This window comes from Mesoplodon bidens, assembly GCF_964165515.1.
Source record: "Mesoplodon bidens genome assembly, chromosome: 8".
Taxonomy (NCBI): Eukaryota; Metazoa; Chordata; class Mammalia; order Artiodactyla; family Ziphiidae; genus Mesoplodon; species Mesoplodon bidens.
In genome coordinates, this window is record NC_138165.1 from 85,791,077 (window position 1) to 85,810,586 (window position 19,510).

A 19,510-nucleotide genomic window follows, 5' to 3' on the forward strand; every position below is an offset into this window, starting at 1 on the left:
CAGGTCACTTATCCATTCTTCTGCCTCAGTTATTTTGCTATTGGTCCGTTCTAGAGAATTTTTAATTTCATTTATTGTGTTGTTCATCACTCTTTGTTTGCTCTTTAGTTCTTTTACGTCCTTGTTAAACGTTTCTTGTATTTTCTCCCTTTTATTTCCAAGATTTTGGATCATCTTTACTCTCATTATTCTGAATTCTTTTTTGGAAAACTGCCTATTTGCTCTTCATTTGTTACATCTGGTGGGTTTTTCCCTTGCTCCTTCATCTGCTGTGTGTTCTCTGTGTTCTCATTGTTCTTAACTTTCTGTGTTTGGGGTCTCCTTTTTGCAGGCTGCAGGTTCGTAGTTTCTGTTGTTTTTGGTGTCTGTCCCTAGTGGCTAATGTTGTTTTAGTGGGTTGTGTAGGCTTTCTGGTCGAGGGGACTAGTGCCTGTGTTCTGGTGGATGAGGCTGGATCTTGTCTTTCTGGTGGGCAGGTCCACGTCTGGTGGTGTGTTTTGGGGTGTCTGTGGCCTTATTATGATTTTAGGCAGCCTCCCTGGTAATGTATGGGGTTGTGTTCCTGTCTTGGTCATTGTTTGGCATAGGGTGTCCAGCACTGTAGCTTGCTGGTTGTTGAGTGGAGCTGGGTCTTGGCATTGAGGTGGAGATCTCTGGCAGATTTTTGCCATTTGATATTACATGGAGCTGGGAGGTCTCTTGTGGACCAGTGTCCTAAACTTGGCTCTCCCATCTCAGTGGCAGAGCCCGGACGCCTGGCTCGAGCACCAAGAGCCTGTCCTCCTCATGGCTCAGAATTAAAGGGAGAAAAAAAAGCCAGTAATAAAGAATAAGATAAAATAAAGTAAAATAAAATAAAGTAAAATAAAATAATGTTATAAAAATAAAAATAAACAATAATTATTAAGAAAAAAATCTTTTAAGTAAAAAAAAAAAGACAAAAAAAAATGGACAGACAGCACCCTAGGGCAAATGGTAAAAGCGAAGCTATACAGACAAAATCACTCACAGAAGCATACACATACACACTCACAAAAATAGAAAAAGGGAAAAAAATATATATATCGTTGCTCCCAAAGTCTACCTCCTCAATTTGGGATGATTCGTTTTCTATTCAGGTATTCCACAGATGCAGGGTACATCAAGTTGATTGTGGAGATTTAATCTGCTGCTCCTTAGGCTGCTGGGAGAAATTTCCCTTTCTCTTCTTTGTTCGCACAGCTCCTGGGGTTCAGATTTGGATTTGGATCCACCTCTGCATGTAGGTCTCCTGAGGGCATCTTTTCTTCGCCCATGCAGGACAGGGTTGAAGGAGCCGCTGATTCGGGGGCTCTGGTTCACTCAGGCCTGGGGGAGGGAGGGGTACGGATGTGGGGCGAGTCTGTGGCAGAGGCCAGCATGACGTTGCACCAGCCTTAGGCGCACTGTGCATTCTCCCGGGGAAGTTGTCCCTGGATCACGGGACTCTGGCAGTGTCGGGCTGCACAGGCTCTTGAGAGGGGCAGTGTGGAGAGTGACCTGTGCTCTCACACAGGCTTCTTGGTGGTGGAAGCAGCGGCCTTAGCGTCTCATGCCCGTCTCTGGGGTCCGTGCTGATAGCTGTGGCTTGCGCCTGTCTCTGGAGCTCCTTTAAGCAGCACTCTTAATCCCTTCTCCTTACTCACCAGGAAACAAAGAGGCAAGAATAAGTCTCTTGCCTCTTCAGCAGCTCCGGACATTTTCCCGGACTCCCTCCTGGCTAGCTCTGTTGCACTAGCCCCCTTCAGGCTGTGTTCATGCAGCCAACCCCAGTCCTCTCCCTCGGATCCAACGTCCGAAGCCCAAGCCTCAGCTCCCAGCCCCTACCCATCCCGGTGGGTGAGCAGACGAGCCTCTCAGGCTGGTGAGTGCCGGTCGGCACCGACCCTCTGTGCGGGAATCTCTCTGCTTTGCCCTCTGCACCCCTGTTGCTCTGCTCTCCTCCGTGGCTCTGAAGCTTGCCCCCTCCACCACCCACCATCTCCACCCACGAAGGGCCTTCCCTAGCGTGTGGAAACCTTTCCTCCTTCACAGCTCCCTCACACTGGTGCAGGTCCCGTCCCTATTCTTTTGTCTCTGTTTTTTCTTTATTCTTTTGCTCTACCCAGGTACGTGGGGAGTTTCTTGACTTTTGGGAGGTCTGAGGTCTTCTGCCAGCGTTCAGTAGGTGTTCTGTAGGAGTTGTTTCACATGTAGATGTATTTCTGATGTATTTGTGTGGAGGAAGGTGATCTCTGCATCTCACTCTTCTGCCATCTTGAAGCCGTTCCTGAAATACATCTTTTTAAAGGATTTCTTTACATTGGAATCTACTTATAGTGAATTCTCGCAGTTTTTGTTTGTCTGAAAGGTATTTATTTCGGTCTCAATCTTCAGAGATACTTTTTCTGGACTTATGATCCTTGGATGAGAATTGTTTACTTTTAGCTCCTAAGGATATTGTTTTACTTTTCCACCCTGGCTTCCATTGTTGTTGTTGACAAATCAGTTCTCAGTCTTTTTTGGTGATTAGTTTTTCTCATTGGCTCCTTTTAAGAGTTTCTCTTTGATTTTGATGTTCTGCAATTTCATTCTGTATCTAGGTATGAGTTCATTTGATTTCTGGAGTCTAAGGTTCTGTGTCTTTTTTCAGTGGTAGGAATGTTTTGCTATTTTGTCTTTGAAAATTTGGTCTCCCGTATTCTCCTATTCTCTGTTTCTGGAACTTTAAGTAGACAAGTATGGGAACTTCTCACATTACCCTTTGTATCTTTATGTCTTATATGATTTCCTTTTCTTTGTTTTTCTACTGCTGTTTTGTTAATTTCTGCAAATATATTTTCCAGTTCACCAACTCTTTGTTCAACTTTGTCTAATGGCTCTTTAATTCATCCATTAAGCTAATTTTGATTATTCTATTTTTCAGTTTTTGGGATCTTCCTATTTAATTTTCATAGTTTCTTTATCTTAAATATCATTTTAATCTCTTTTGTTTTTCCTTCTTAGACCTATTTTATATTCTGCATTTGATATTAAAATAACCACAGGCTTTGCTTGTCAATACTGACTACCACACATGGGGGCTTATTTCCTTGTGTGTCTAATGACTTATGATAAAGAACTTATAAGGTATTCATGTAATGTGCATTCTTCCAAAATTTCTGTTTTCTGTAAGGTGCCTAGTGGAACTATTGATCTATTTCCACTTTAAACTAAGACCACATATTAGACCACACATGAATGTGAGCTTGTGGTTTGAAATTGTCAGAGAAGAATCTTTTTCTCCATTATTTCCTAGTCCAACTCTAAATGCAACCAGGAGTGAAACAAACCAACCTCTTTCTGAAAGATACTTTTGTTTCTTGTTCACTCACTAAGGGGTTCATATTTTGGGGATCCTGACCTTATACAGGAGTTTCCAGTCCAGTTTCCCACTGCATCAGGTCTCAGACTCATCTTTTGTTACTAGAATGCAATAAAAATCTAAGCTCTTAGCCAATAAGTCAGTAGAGGCCTCTAACGTAAGCCCCAAATGCAGTGCCTACTGATTCTGTGGAATAATTTCTGGTCTCAGATTTATTCCTTTAATTTGTAGCCAGCTAAGCCATGTTTTAACAAAGAAGGTTTTTATATTAATTCAGCCTTTGTAGGTGTCTTATACTAGGAAAGAGTTCTCTGAATGGCTAGACTAATAATGTCAGGAAAGGGAATCATTTACGTTATCTTTAAAGAACACTGACCCTGATATCTCAAACATGTAGGTCTACTAACAAAGAGCAACACTGTCATGAAGGAATTTATAAAGATTGTTATCTAGGAGGGCTAAATGAACTATTTTCTATGAAGTCTCATGAAATTTTGAGCTGGAAGATATCTTAGAGACTATCTAGTCCAACATTATCATCTTTATTGTCCGTTTATCAGTTCAACAAAGATATTATGTGCCTACAGTGTGGTGCTTCTGTAGTAAGCACTGGAAGAATCAAAGTCTGTCCTTACCCCATGGAAATGATGATCTAATAAGGGAAGTAGACACCTTTCAGATGGTGTGTAAGTGTAACAACAGAGGAGCACAACTATGGAACCACTGAAAAAGCATCTTAATTCATCAGGGAGGAATCAGAGAAAGCTTTCTGGAGGAGCAATCTTGAAATTAAAGGAGTAGGATTTAGATGTGTACAGGAGGAAGTAAAAAGACATTCCTGGCAGAGGGAATAGGGTCGGCAAAGACAAACAACTGGGAATCAGTCACACACCACAAGAGTTAAAAAGAGTAAAATATCTGGATGTAAACTTATGTAACATCTAAAATTTGTGATGGTGCAACTCATGTGAAATGTGTAGATGAATAAATATTAAAAGAGAAAAGGCACTTTCTTTGAGATCTTTCTCCATACAATAGGATAGAATTAAATCTGGTCAAACTTTGGCCTCCCTTTCAATGAAAAATGTCTATATATGTAAATTGACTCAGCATTTCTTCACTTTACAAGTGTGAAAAGATAAATGACATTTTGAATTCACTAGTTAATTTAAGAAGTTTTCATTTTAAAATTCTCCTAAAATTGAGAGATGCATATCAGAATATTTAGGAGTGAGCTGTTATGCTGCCTGCAACTTTAAAATACCATAGCATTCATTTAGATGAAATAAATATGGTAAAATATTACCAACTGTAAATTCTAGATTGTGGGTATATAATATCCTCTGTTTTATTTCTGAAAAAAATTTTATAATAAAAATAAAATATAATTTTTCTTCTTGTCTATGAAAGAAAGAAAAGAAAACGTAAATGCAAATACCTCATTATACAACTATTTAGGTATTTAAGAACAAAACCCAAAATATTAATCATCCCAGTTTTATTTCACAATTGTATGGTTGTATTATGTTATGGGTAACTGTAGGACGAAAAAGAGTCAAAGTTATATTCTCCAAATTTTAGATTGCTCTGTGTAAATATCATGGTTTGACAAGTTTCACTAATGATCAGTTTGTCCTGGCACACACAAAAGATTACAGGGAGTGTAATTAATGGTGTTAATTTATAAAGGGAGTTTGGTGACTCATTAGGCAATTAATTAGTTTCTTGCTAAATAATGAAAGTATTTACTCGCATAGAATGTGAAATGATGATCAAAGAGATGTTATTTAAGATCTCTGTATTAGCTGTATGAGGGCATGGCTTTCACAATCTTTTCAACATTTTGTGAATATTGATTATTCTCTTTGTCAAAGAGCCACCAGAGAGATGATTACAATCTATGGAAACATTATCCTGGGGGAGTGTTGGTTTTCTGAATTTTGAAATATGTCTGTGTGTGTATGTGTGTGGGATGGTATCTTTTTTTTTTTTTAAAGGACATGCTATTCTATTTTATTTTTTAAAACTTTAAAAAATTGAAGTATAGTTAACTTACAATATTGTGTTAGTTTCAAGTATACACAAAGTGATTCAGTTTTATATATATCTATGTTATATATGTTATTTCCATTATAGGTTATTACAAGATATTGAGTATAGTTTCCTGTGCTCTACAGTAGGTCCTTGTTGTTTACCTATTTTATATATAGTAGTATGTATATATTAATCCTGAACTCCTAATTTATCTACCACCCCCACCTCACTATCCCCTTTGGTAACCAATAAGCCCCTTTGGTAACCAATAAGCTTGTTTTCTATGTCCGTGTGTCAATTCCTGTTTTGTAAATAAGTTCATTTGTATCATCTTTTTAGATTCCACATAAAAGGGATATCATATGATACTTGTCTTTCTCTGTCAGACTTACTTAACTTAGTATGATAATCTCTAGGTCCATCCATGTTGCTGCAAATGGCATTATTTTATTCTTTTTTATGGCTGAGTAATATTACATTGTATATATATACCACATCTTCTTTATCCATTCCTCTGTCGATGGACATTTAGGTTGCTTCCATGTCTTGGCTATTGTAAATAGTGCTGCAATGAACATTGGGGTGCATGCATCCAGGGGTGGGATTGCTGGATCATATGGTAATTCTATTTTTAGTTTTTTAAGGAACCTCCATACTGTTCTCCATCGTGGCTGCACCAATTTACATTCCCACCAACAGTGTAGGAGGGTTCCCTTTTCTCCACACCCTCTCCAGCATTTATTATTTGTAGACTTTTTGATAGCCATTCTGATAGGTGTGAGGTGATACCTAATTGTGGTTTTGATTTGCATTTCTCTAATAATTAGTGATATTGAGCATCTTTTCCTACGCCTGTTGGCCATCTGTATATCTTCTTTGGAGAAATGTCTATCTAAGTCTTATGCCCATTTTTTGATTGGGTTTTTTTTTTAGATATTGAACTGTATGTATATTTGGACTGGTATCTTTTAGGGAACAAAAAACCAATTCCTTTTAAAGCATAAGGAAAATATCAGCAATGTTCTTTATTGAAGTTTAAAAACTACATAATTATAAAATAAACTGATCATTGGCTTTTAGACTTCTGTGAAGACCTTAGTCCATCATATGATCAACTCTTGTCAGAAAATCTCACGTGACGTTGCAGCATACATTTTAGAGGGACAACTAGTTACAAGAACACAGGAATATGTGTCTGGGTCCATTTTATGCAGATTGCACCATAGATACTGTATCTGGTAGAAGATTGGATCCAGATAAATAAGGATGCATGATTTATTAAAGATAAAGTGAATGGATGGGAAGTCATATGGAATGCTATCAAGACGTAGAAGAGTATCTAGTGCAAAGTTTATGGAAGAGATTGATTCATTACACTCTGTTTAAACAAGAAGGAAGATAAACACATAAAAAGCAGGTCATGGTGGAAAGAAGCAGGTGAAGCCGTATACCAGAAACAGGAGCCAGCGTAATGAGTTCCCGGGTTACTTCCAATATGCAAAGCCCAGGCTTTTATTATGAGAGCAAAGTGAGGCTCTTTCCAATAAACGTTCTCTTGTACGAGAACAATGTGGTGAGGGAAGATATTTTCTTTTTCTTATTGCTTCAGCAATTCACAAAACAAATCAAGTACTTGTTTCCATGTGATATGGTGGATACTAGCAAGTTAATTTCAGGTTTATGCTGAATTCTTTTCTGTAGAAATCGGTGTTTGCATGAGGTTCTATCATGCTGACTATTCAAAACTGAACAACTCGACATAATGAATGTTAGCTATAACAAAAATCCTCAGCTACAGTTAGTGTAATTGGTAACTAAAAAATTGAGAGAGCTGTAATGATACTTGTGGTAGCAGAATAATGTCCCCTCAAAGATGTCCAAACCCTAATATCTGGTGTTCTGCCTGTGTATGTTATATTACAGGGCAAAAGGGCATTGCAGATGGAATTAAGGTTATGGACCTTAAAATAGGAAGATTATTCTGGATTATTTGGATGGGACTAATGTAATCACATGGGTTCTTAAAAGTGAAAGAGGAAGGTGGAATAGTCAGTAATGGAAAAAAAGAATGGAAGAGAGACTTGAAATGTGAGAAGGACTTGACCTCCCTTGCTGACTTTGAAGATGGAGGAAGGGGGCCATGAGCCAAGGAGTGCAAGTTGGGAATAGCCCTCAGCTGACAGCCAGGAAGGAGATGGGAACCTCAGTCTTATCATTACAAGGAAGTAAATTCTACCAACAACTGGAATGAGTAAGGAAGTGGATTTTCCCCCAGAGCCTCAGAAAGAATCACAGTGCTGCCCAGCCCTTGATTCAGCCTTGTGAATCTATAAGCAGAGGTCTGGCTGAGCTCACCAGACTTCTGACCTACAGAAATAGTGAGATAATAAATTTGGGGTATTTGAAGCTGCTAAGTTTGTGCTAATTTGTTATGGAAGCAATGGAAAATGAATACAGCACTCATTAAAAATAGTCTCTTTTGGGTAAGTTGGAATATGACATGGCTGATAGGCTCTCTTCTTGAAAGTTTCATACACAACTAATGGAGGGGAGTCCTGAAAAACACAGAGTGACAAACGCATGAAGCAAAACAGAAGAAAATACTTGCAAAGGAACCAGCTGACAAAGGATTCATCTCCAAAACATACAAATAGTTCATGCAGCTCAATACCAAGAAAACAAACAACCCAATCAAAAAATGGGTGGAAGACCTAAATAGACATTTCTCCAAAGAAGACATACAGATGGCCAAGAGGCAAATGAAAAGATGCTCAACATCATTAATTATTAGAGAAATGCAAATCAAAACTACAATGAGGTATCACCTCACACTGGTCAGAATGGCCATCATCAAAAAATCTACAAACAATAAATGCTGGAGATGGTGTGGAGAAAAGGAAACCCTCTTGCACTGTTGGTGGGAATATAAATTGATGCATCCACTATGGAGAACAGTATGGAGGTTCCTTAAAAAACTAAAAATAGAATTACCATATGACCCAGCAATCCCCCTCCTGGGCATATACTGAGAGAAAACCATAATTGAAAAAGAGTCATGTACCACAATATTCATTACAGCACTATTTACAATAGCCAGGACATGGAAGCAACCTAAATTTCCATGAAAAAAGTAATGGATAGAGAAGATGTGGGACATTATATACAATGGGATATTACTCAGCCATATAAAGGAATGAAATTGGGCCATTTGTAGAGATGTGGATGGACCTAGAGACTGTCATACAGAGTGAAGTAAGCCAGAAAGAGAAAAACAAATATCATCTATTAATGCATATATGTGGAATCTTGAAAAATGATATAGATGATCTTATTTGCAAAGCAGAAATAGAGACACAGCCACAGAGAAAAAACATATGGATACCAAGGGGGAAGCGGGGGTGGCATGAATTGGGAGATTGGGATTGACATATATACACTATTGATACTATGTATAAAATAGGTAACTAATAAGAACCTACAATATAGCACAGGGAACTCTACTCAGTGCTCTGTGGTGACCTAAATGGGAAGGAAGTCTAAAAACAGGGGATATATACACATGTGTAGCTGATTCACTTTGCTGTACAGCAGAAACTAACACAACATTGTAAAGCAACTATATCCCAATAAAAATTAATAAAAAAGGGGCTTCCCTGGTGGCGCAGTGGTTGAGAGTCCGCCTGCCGATGCAGGGGACACAGGTTCGTGCCCCGGTCCGGGAAGATCCCACATGCCGCAGAGCAGCTGGGCCCGTGAGCCATGGCCGCTGAGCCTGCGCATCCGGAGCCTGTGCTCCGCAATGGGAGAGGCCACAACAGTGAGAGGCCCGCGTACTGAAAAAAAAAAAATTAATAAAAAAGAAATTGTTCTCAATGAATTCTGATGTTTCTTTTTTTTAAACATCTTTATTGCAGTATAATTGCTTTACAATGGTGTGTTAGTTTCTGCTTTATAACAAAGTGAATCAGTTATATATATACATATGTTCCCATATCTCTTCCCTCTTGCATCTCCCTCCCTCCCACCCTGCCTATCCCACCGCTCTAGGTGGTCACAAAGCACCAAGCTGATCTCCCTGTGCTATGCAGCTGCTTCCCACTAGCTATCTATTTTACATTTGGTAGTGTATATATGTCCATGCCACTCTCTCACTTTGTCACAGTTTACCCTTCCCCCTCCCCATATCCTCAAGTCCATTCTCTAGTTGGTCTGTGTCTTTCTTATATATTAATTGATATAACTCATATATATTGGAGTCACTAAAATATGTTTAATTTATGCAAATCAAATGTTCCTATCAATGGGCCTTTGATGAGGCTAGGTGGATGAGTTTTGGGGTATTTGCATCATATCTACCCCATTCTAGTTTCCAAAGCTACTGATTTGTTTTACAATGCCTGTGTTTTACATAGGCAGTGACCTGAAATTTTGTATTTTGAATGCATTCATTCTCTGCTTCTAACTGCATCTTTATTTATTTGCTTTATAATTTTTTTTCCTTATCAGAGGGAAATTGTTTCCCAGAATGGGATGGACTCATCTGTTGGCCTAGAGGAAGAGTGGGGAAAATGTTGGCTGTCCCATGCCCTCCTTATATTTATGACTTCAATCATAAAGGTATTGAATTTTTCTGAAATGATTAATTTGGAATAGAAATTTATAATTTTTTTATGATGGACTCTACAAGAACTGAGCAATCTCAGTGTTTTTCTTCATGTCTTCACAGGAGTTGCTTTCCGACACTGTAACCCCAATGGAACATGGGATTTTATGCACAGTTTAAATAAAACATGGGCTAATTATTCAGACTGCCTTCGCTTTCTGCAGCCAGATATCAGCATAGGAAAGGTAATGGTATCTTTGTATTTGTGAACCCCTAAGGGAAAGCAAAAGTTTTTATACAGTTCTTGATTGTCAACGACTATTATAAAAATCCTTATATTATATGACACAAAGATCAAAAAAGATAAAAGCAAGTTTGGAATCTTTTCAGATATCTAGTTAAGGAAAGGTCTAGGATCTGAAACATTTTTTTTTCCTGTTTTAAGAAGTTAGTATTTTATTTTATTTTTTTTACATCTTTATTGGAGTATAATTGCTTAACAATGGTGTGTTAGTTTCTGCTTTAAAACAAAATGAATCAGTTATACATATACATATGTTCCCATATCCCCTCCCTCTTGCGTCTCCCTCCCACCCTCCCTATCCCATCCCTCCAGGCGGTCACAAAGCACCGAGCTGATCTCCCTGTGCTATGCGGCTGCTTCCCATTAGCTATCTACCTTACGTTTGGTAGTGTATATATGTCCATGCCTCTCTTTCGATTTGTCACAGCTTACCCTTCCCCCTCCCCATATCCTCAAGTCCATTCTCTAGTAGGTCTGTGTCTTTATTCCTGTCTTACCCCTAGGTTCTCCATGACATTTTTTTTCTTCTTAAATTCCATATATATGTGTTAGCATATGGTATTTGTCTTTCTCTTTCTGACTTACTTCACTCTGTATGACAGACTCTAGGTTTATCCACCTAATTACAAATAGCTCAATTTCATTTCTTTTTATGGCTGAGTAATATTCCATTGTACATATGTGCCACATCTTCTTTATCCATTCATCCGATGATGGACACTTAGGTTGTCTCAATCTCTGGGCTATTGTAAATAGGGCTGGTATGAACATTTTGGTACATGACTCTTTTTGAATTATGGTTTTCTCAGGGTATATGCCCAGTAGTGGGATTCCTGGGTCATATGGTAGTTCTATTTGTAGTTTTTTTTTTTTTTAAATGAAAGTAAAAGAAGCTTAGTGGTAGTGATTTTGAATTGGAAATAACAGTATAAACTCATGACTATTTTCCCCTTAAAATATATACATCTTAACTCTCTCCACTGGAAAGACCTAGAAGCAAAGAGCCACCCAATAGTAATTACTCTGAAAACTGGTAAAGGGAAAGAATTGAGGATTTATCCTCCCTCTCCTATACAGACTGAATTTCAAGGTAAACCAATAGCTGATAGGGGAAAGTTTTTTTTTTTACTTTTTATTTTATATTGGAGTATAGCCGATTAACAATGTTGTGATAGTTTCAGATGCACAGCAAAGGGACTCGGCTATACATATGCATGTACCCATTCTCCCCCAAACTCCCCTCCCATCCAGGCTGCCACATAACATTGAGCAGAGTCCCCTGTGCTATATAGTAGGTCCACTGGTTATCCATTTTTTTTTTAAGTTTATTTATTTATTTTTTTAATTAGTTTCTGCTTTATAACAAAGTGAATCAGTCATACATATACATCTGTTCCCACATCCCTTCCCTCATGCATCTCCCTCCCTCCCACCCTCCCCATCCCACCCCTCCAGGCGGTCACAAAGCACCGAGCTGATCTCCCTGTGCTCTGCGGCTGCTTCCCACTATCTATCTACCTTACGTTTGGTAGTGTATACACGTCCATGCCTCTCTTTCGCCTTGTCACAGCCCACCCTTCCCCCTCCCCATATCCTCAAGTCCATTCTCAAGTAGGTCTGCGTCTTCATTCCCGTTTTGCCCCTAGGTTCTTCATGACATTTTTTTTTTAAATTCCGTATATATGTGTTAGCATACGGTATTTGTCTTTCTCTTTCTGACTAACTTCACTCTGTATGACAGACTCTAGGTCTATCCACCTCATTACAAATAGCTCAGTTTCGTTTCTTTTTATGGCTGAGTAATATTCCATTGTATATATGTGCCACATCTTCTTTATCCATTCATCCGATGATGGACACTTAGGTTGTTTCCAGCTCCGGGCTATTGTGAATAGAGCTGCAATGAACATTTTGGTACATGTCTCTTTTTGAATTATGGTTTTCTCAGGGTATATGCCCAGTAGTGGGATTGCTGGGTCATATGGTAGTTCTATTTGTAGTTTTTTAAGGAACCTCCATACCGTTCTCCATAGTGGCTGTACCAATTCACATTCCCACCAGCAGTGCAAGAGTGTTCCCTTTTCTCCACACCCTCTCCAGCATTTATTGTTTCTAGATTTCTCTTTTTTTTTTTAATTAGTTTCTGCTTTATAACAAAGTGAATCAGTCATACATATACATCTGTTCCCACATCCCTTCCCTCATGCATCTCCCTCCCTCCCACCCTCCCCATCCCACCCCTCCAGGCGGTCACAAAGCACCGAGCTGATCTCCCTGTGCTCTGCGGCTGCTTCCCACTAGCTATCTACCTTACGTTTGGTAGTGTATATATGTCCATGCCTCTCTTTCGATTTGTCACAGCTTACCCTTCCCCCTCCCCATATCCTCAAGTCCATTCTCTAGTAGGTCTGTGTCTTTATTCCTGTCTTACCCCTAGGTTCTCCATGACATTTTTTTTCTTCTTAAATTCCATATATATGTGTTAGCATATGGTATTTGTCTTTCTCTTTCTGACTTACTTCACTCTGTATGACAGACTCTAGGTTTATCCACCTAATTACAAATAGCTCAATTTCATTTCTTTTTATGGCTGAGTAATATTCCATTGTATATATGTGCCACATCTTCTTTATCCATTCATCCGATGATGGACACTTAGGTTGTCTCAATCTCTGGGCTATTGTAAATAGGGCTGGTATGAACATTTTGGTACATGTCTCTTTTTGAATTATGGTTTTCTCAGGGTATATGCCCAGTAGTGGGATTCCTGGGTCATATGGTAGTTCTATTTGTAGTTTTTAAAGGAACCTCCATACTGTTCTCCATAGTGGCTGTACCAATTCACATTCCCACCAACAGTGCAAGAGTGTTCCCTTTTTTTCACACCCTCTCCAGCATTTATTGTTTCTAGATTTTTTGATGATGGCCATTCTGACTGGTGTGAGATGATATCTCATTGTAGTTTTGATTTGCATTTCTCTAATGATTAAAGATGTTGAGCATTCTTTCATGTGTTTGTTGGCAGTCTGTATATCTTCTTTGGAGAAATGTCTATTTAGGTCTTCTGCCCATTTTTGGATTGGGTTGTTTGTTTTTTTGTTATTGAGCTGCATGAGTTACTTATAAATTTTGGAAATTAATCCTTTGTCAGTTGCTTCATTTGCAAATATTTTCTCCCATTCTGAGGGTTGTCTTTTCGTCTTGTTTATGGTTTCCTTTGCTGTGCAAAAGCTTTTAAGTTTCATTAGGTCCCATGTGTTTATTTTTGTCTTTATTTCCATTTCTCTAGGAGGTGGGTCAAAAAGGATCTTGCTGTGATTTATGTCATAGAGTGTTCTGCCTACGTATTCCTCTAAGAGTTTGATAGTTTCTGGCCTTACATTTAGGTCTTTAATCCATTTTGAGCTTATTTTTGTGTATGGTGTTAGGGAGTGATCTAATCTCATATTTTTAAATGTCCCTGTCCAGTTTTCCCAGCACCACTTACTGAAGGGTCTCTCCTTTCTCCACGGTACATTCCTGCCTCCTTTATCAAACATAAGGTGACCATATGTGCATGGGTTTATCTCTGGGCTTTCTATCCTGTTCCATTGATCTATATTTCTGTTTTTGTGCCGGTACCATACTATCTTGATTACTGTAGCTTAGTAGTATAGTCTGAAGTCAGGGAGCCTGATTCCTCCAGCTCCGTTTTTCTTTCTCAAGATGGCTTTGGCTATTCGTGGTCTTCTGTGTTTCCATACAAATTGTGAAATTTTTTGTTCTAGTTCTGTGAAAATTGCCAGTGGTAGTTTGATAGGGATTGCACTGAATCTGTAGATTGCTTTGGGTAGTAGAGTCATTTTCACAATGTTGATTCTTCCAATCCAAGAACATGGTATATCTCTCCATCTATTTGTATCATCTTTAATTTCTTTCATCAGTGTCTTATAATTTTCTGCATACAGGTCTTTTGTCTCCTTAGGTAGGTTTATTCCTAGATATTTTATTTTTTTTGTTGCAATGGTAAATAGGAGTGTTTCCTTGATTTCACTTTCAGATTTTTCATCATTAGTATATACAATGCCAGAGATTTCCGTGCACTAATTTTTTATCCTGCTACTTTATCAGATTCATTGATTAGCTCTAGTAGTTTTCTGGTAGCATCTTTAGGATTCTCTATGTATAGTATCATGTCATCTGCAAACAGTGACAGCTTTACTTCTTCTTTTCCAATTTGGATTCCTTTTATTTCCTTTTCTTCTCTGATTGCTGTGGCTAAAACTTCCAAAACTATGTTGAATAAGAGTGGTGAGAGTGGGCAACCTTGTCTTGTTCCTGATCTTAGTGGAAATGGTTTCAGTTTTTCACCATTGAGGACGATGTTGGCTGTGGGTTTGTCCTATATAGCCTTTATTATGTTGAGGAAAGTTCCCTCTATGCCTACTTTCTGGAGGGTTTTTATCATAAATGGGTGTTGAATTTTGTCGAAAGCTTTCTCTGCATCTATTGAGGTGATCATATGGTTTTTCTCCTTCAATTTGTTAATATGTATCATGTTGATTGATTTGCATATATTGAAGAATCCTTGCATTCCTGGAATAAACCCCACTTGATCATGGTGTATAATCCTTTTAGTGTGTTGTTGGATTCTGTTTGCTAGTATTTCGTAGAGGATTTTTGCATATATGTTCATCAGTGATATTGGCCTGTAGTTTTCTTTCTTTGTGACATCCTTGTCTGGTTTTCGTATCAAGGTGATGGTAGCCTCGTAGAATGAGTTTGGGAGTGTTCCTCCCTCTGCTATATTTTGGAAGAGTTTGAGAAGGATAGGTGTTAGCTCTTCTCTAAATGTTTGATAGAATTCTCCTGTGAAGGCATGTGGTTCTGGGCTTTTGTTTGTTGGATGATTTTTTATCACAGTTTCAATTTCAGTGCTTGTGATTTGTCTGTTTCATATTTTCTATTTCTTCCTGATTCAGTCTTGGCAGGTTGTGCATTTCTAAGAATATGTCCATTTCTTCCAGGTTGTCCATTTGATTGGCATAGTGTTGCTTGTAGTAATCTCTCATGATCTTTTGTATTTCTGCAGTGTCCGTTGTTACTTCTCCTTTTTCATTCCTAATTCTATTGATTTGAGTCTTCTCCCTTTTTTTCTTGATGAGTCTGGCTAATGGTTTATCAATTTTGTTTATCTTCTCAAAGAACCAGCTTTTAGATTTTTTGATCTTTGCCATCGTTTCCTTCATTTGTTTTTCATTTATTTCTGATCTGATTTTTATGATTTCTTTCCTTCTGCTAACTTTGGGGTGTTTTTGTTCTTCTTTCTCTAATTGCTTTAGGTGCAAGGTTAGGTTGTTTATTCGAGATGTTTCCTGTTTCTTAAGGTGGGATTGTATTGCTCTAAACTTCCCTCTTAGAACTGCTTTTGCTACATCCCATAGGTTTTGGGTTGTCCTGTCTCCATTGTCATTTGTTTCTATGTATTTTTTTATTTCCTCTTTGATTTCTTCAGTGATCACTTCGTTATTGAGTAGTGTATTGTTTAGCCTCCATATGTTTGTATTTTTTACAGACACTTTACTGTAATTGATATCTTGTCTCATAGCATTGTGGTCGGAAAAGATACTTGATGCAATTTCAATTTTCTTAAATTTACCAAGGCTTGATTTGTGACCCAAGATATGATCTGTCCCGGAGAATGTTCCATGAGCACTTGAGAAAAATGTGTAATCTGTTGTTTTTGGATGGAATGTCCTATAAATATCAATTAAGTCCATCTTGTTTAATGTATCATTTAAAGCTTGTGTTTCCTTATTTATTTTCATTTTGGATGATCTGTCCATTGGTGAAAGTGGGGTGTTAAAGTCCCCTCCTATGATTGTGTTACTGTCGATTTCTCCTTTTATGGCTGTTAGTATTTGCCTTATGTATTGAGGTGCTCCTATGTTGGGTACATAAATATTTACAATTGTTATATCTTCTTCTTGGATCAATCCCTTGATCATTATGCAGTGTTCTTCTTTGTCTCTTCTAGTAGTCTTTATTTTAAAGTCTATTTTGTCTGATATGAGAATTGCTACTCCAGCTTTCTTTTGGTTTCCATTTGCATGGAATATCTTTTTCCATCCCCTTACTTTCAGTCTGTATGTGTCTCTAGGTCTGAAGCGGGTCTCTTGTAGACAGCATATATATGGGTCTTGTTTTTGTATCCATTCAGCCAATCTGTGTCTTTTGGTGGGAGCATTTAGTCCATTTACATTTAAGGTAATTATCGATATGTATATTCCCATTCCCATTTTCTTAATTGTTTTGGGTTCGTTATTGTAGGTCTTTTCCTTCTGTTGTGTTTCTTGCCTAGAGAAGTTCCTTTAGCATTTGTTGTAAAGCTGGTCTGGTGGTGCTGAACTCTCTCAGCTTTTGCTTGTCTGTAAAGGTTTTAATTTCTCCATCAAATCTGAATGAGATCCTTGCTGTGTGGAGTAATCTTGATTCCAGGTTTTTCTCCTTCATCACTTTAAATATGTCCTGCCAGTCCCTTCTGGCTTGCAGAGTTTCTGCTGAAAGATCAGCTGTTAACCTTATAGTGATTCCCTTGTGTGTTATTTGTTGTTTTTCCCTTGCTGCTTTTAATATGTTTTTTTGTATTTAATTTTTGACAGTTTGATTAATATGTGTCTTGGCGTGTTTCTCCTTGGATTTATCCTATATGGGACTCTCTGTGCCTCCTGGACTTGATTAACTATCTCCTTTCCCATATTAGGGATGTTTTCAACTATAATCTCTTCAAATACTTTCACAGTCCCTTTCTTTTTCTCTTCTTCTTCGGGAACCCCTATAATTCGAATGTTGGTGCATTTAATGTTGTCCCAGAGGTCTGTGAGACTGTCTTCAGTTCTTTTCATTCTTTTTTCTTTCTTCTTCTCTGCAGTAGTTATTTCCACTATTTTGTCTTCCACGTCACTTATCCGTTCTTCTGCCTCAGTTATTCTGCTATTGATCCCATCTGAAGTATTTTTAATTTCATTTATTGTGTTTCTAATCATTGCTTGATTCATCTTTAGTTCTTCTATGTCCTTGTTAACTGTTTCTTGCATTGTGTCTATTCTATTTCCAAGATTTTGGATCATCTTTACTATCATTATTCTGAATTCTTTTTCAGGTAGACTGCCTATTACCTCTTCATTTGTTAGGTCTGGTGGGTTTTTACCTTGCTCCTTCTCCTGCTGTGTGTTTTTCTGTTTTCTCATTTTGCTTATGTTACTGTGTTTGGGGTCTCCTTTTTGCAGGCTGCAGGTTCGTAGTGCCCGTTGTTTTGGGTGTCTGTCCCCAGTGGCTAAGGTTGGGTTAGTGGGTTGTGTAGGCTTCCTGGTGGAGGGGACTAGTGCCTGTGTTCTGGTGGATGAGGCTGGATCTTGTCTTTCTCGTGGGCAGGTCCACGTCTGGTGGTGTGTTTTGGGGTGTCTGCGGACTTTTTATGATTTTAGGCCACCTCTCTGCTAATGGGTGGCGTTGTGTTCCTGTCTTGCTAGTTGTTTGGCATAGGGTGTCCAGCACTGTAGCTTGCTGGTCGTTGAGTGAAGCTGGGTGCTGGTGTTGAGATGGAGGTCTCTGGAAGATTTTCGCCGTTTGATATTATGTGGAGCTGGGAGGTCTCTTGTGGACCAGTGTCCTGAAGTTGGCTCTCCCACCTCAGAGGCACAGCACTGACTCCTGACTGCAGCACCAAGAATCTCCTCAATTTGGGATGATTCGTTGTCTATTCATGTATTCCACAGATGCAGGGTACATTAAGTTGATTGTGGAGCTTTAATCCGCTGCTTCTGAGGCTGCTGGGAGAGATTTCCCTTTCTCTTCTTTGTTCTCACAGCTCCCGGGTCTCAGCTTTGGATTTGGCCCCGCCTCTGTGTGTAGGTCGCCGGAGGGTGTCTGTTCTTCGCTCAGACAGGACGGGGTTAAAGGAGCAGCTGCTTCAGGGACTCTGGCTCACTCAGGCCGGGGGGAGGGACGGGCACGGAGTCCGGGGCGAGCCTGCGGCGGCAGAGGCCGGCGTGACGTAGCACCAGCCCGAGGCGCGCTGTTTGCTCTCCTAGGGAAGCCGTCCCTGGATCCCGGGACTCCGGCAGTGACGGGCTGCACAGGCTCCCCAGAAGGGGGGCGTGGACAGTGACCTGCGCTCGCAAACAGGCTTCTTGGCGGCAGCAGCAGCCCCAGCGTCCCACGCCCGTCTCTGGGGTCCTCACTTTCAGCCGCGTCTCGCGCCCATCTCTGGAGCTCCTTTAAGCAGTGCTCTTAATCCCCTCTCCTCGCGCACCAGGAAACAAAGAGGGAAGAAAAAGCCTCTTGCCTCTTCGGCAGGTCCAGACTTTTTCCCGGACTCCCTCCCTGCCAGCTGTGGCGCACTAACTTCTTCAGGCTGTGTTCATGCTGCCAGCCCCAGTCCTCTCCCTGTGCTCAGACCGAAGCCCGAGCCTCATCTCCCAGCCCCACCCATCCCGGCGGGAGAGCAGACAAGCCTCTCGGGCTGATGAGTGCTGGTCGGCACCAATCCTCTGTGCGGGAATCTCTCCTCTTTGCCCTCCACACCCCTGTTGCTGTGCTCTCCCCTGCGACTCGAAGCCTTCCCCCTCCGCCACCCGCAGTCTCCGCCTGCAAAGGGGCTTCCTAGTGTGTAGAAACCTTTCCTCCTTCACGGCTCCCTCCCACTGGTGCAGGTCCCGTCCCTATTCTTTTGTCTCTGTTTTTTCTTTGTTCTTTTGCTCTACCCAGGTACGTGGGGGAGTTTTTTGCCTTTTGGGAGGTCTGAGGTCTTCTGCCAGCGTACAATAGGTGTTCTGTGGGAGTTGTTCCACCTGTAGCTGTATTTCTGGTGTATCTGTGGGGAGGAAGTTGATCTCTGCATCTTACTCTTCTGCCATCTTCCCTGGAAGTCCTTTATTTTATTTTTTAAAAATTAATTTTTATTGGAGTATAGTTGCTTTACAATGTGTTAGTTTCTACTGTACAGCAAAGTGAATCAGCTATACGTATACATACATCCCCTCTTATTTGGATTTCCTTTCCATTTACGTCACCACACAGCACTGAGTAGAGTTCCCTGAGCTATACAGTAGGTTCTCATTCATTATCTATTTTAGGACCTGAAACATTTTGATATTTTCTTTAGGTTAGAGTGACCTGGCTGAGATATATGCATATATACTTATAAATATGTGTCTGTTGTATTATA

General features: G+C 39.6%; 1 protein-coding gene across 1 annotated transcript in view; it reads left to right on the forward strand.

The window, feature by feature from the left end:
• The window catches only part of PTH2R (parathyroid hormone 2 receptor), a gene marked incomplete at its 3' end in the record, with an annotated part of 82,844 nt that overhangs the window by 8,078 nt on the left and 55,256 nt on the right, over positions 1–19,510 (forward strand). The window contains exons 2-3 of the mRNA XM_081242153.1: positions 9,902–10,012; positions 10,122–10,243. Of these exons, the coding sequence (XP_081098279.1) occupies positions 9,964–10,012; positions 10,122–10,243 (171 nt within the window). The 5' untranslated portion in view covers positions 9,902–9,963. The remainder of the gene's footprint in view (positions 1–9,901; positions 10,013–10,121; positions 10,244–19,510) is intronic.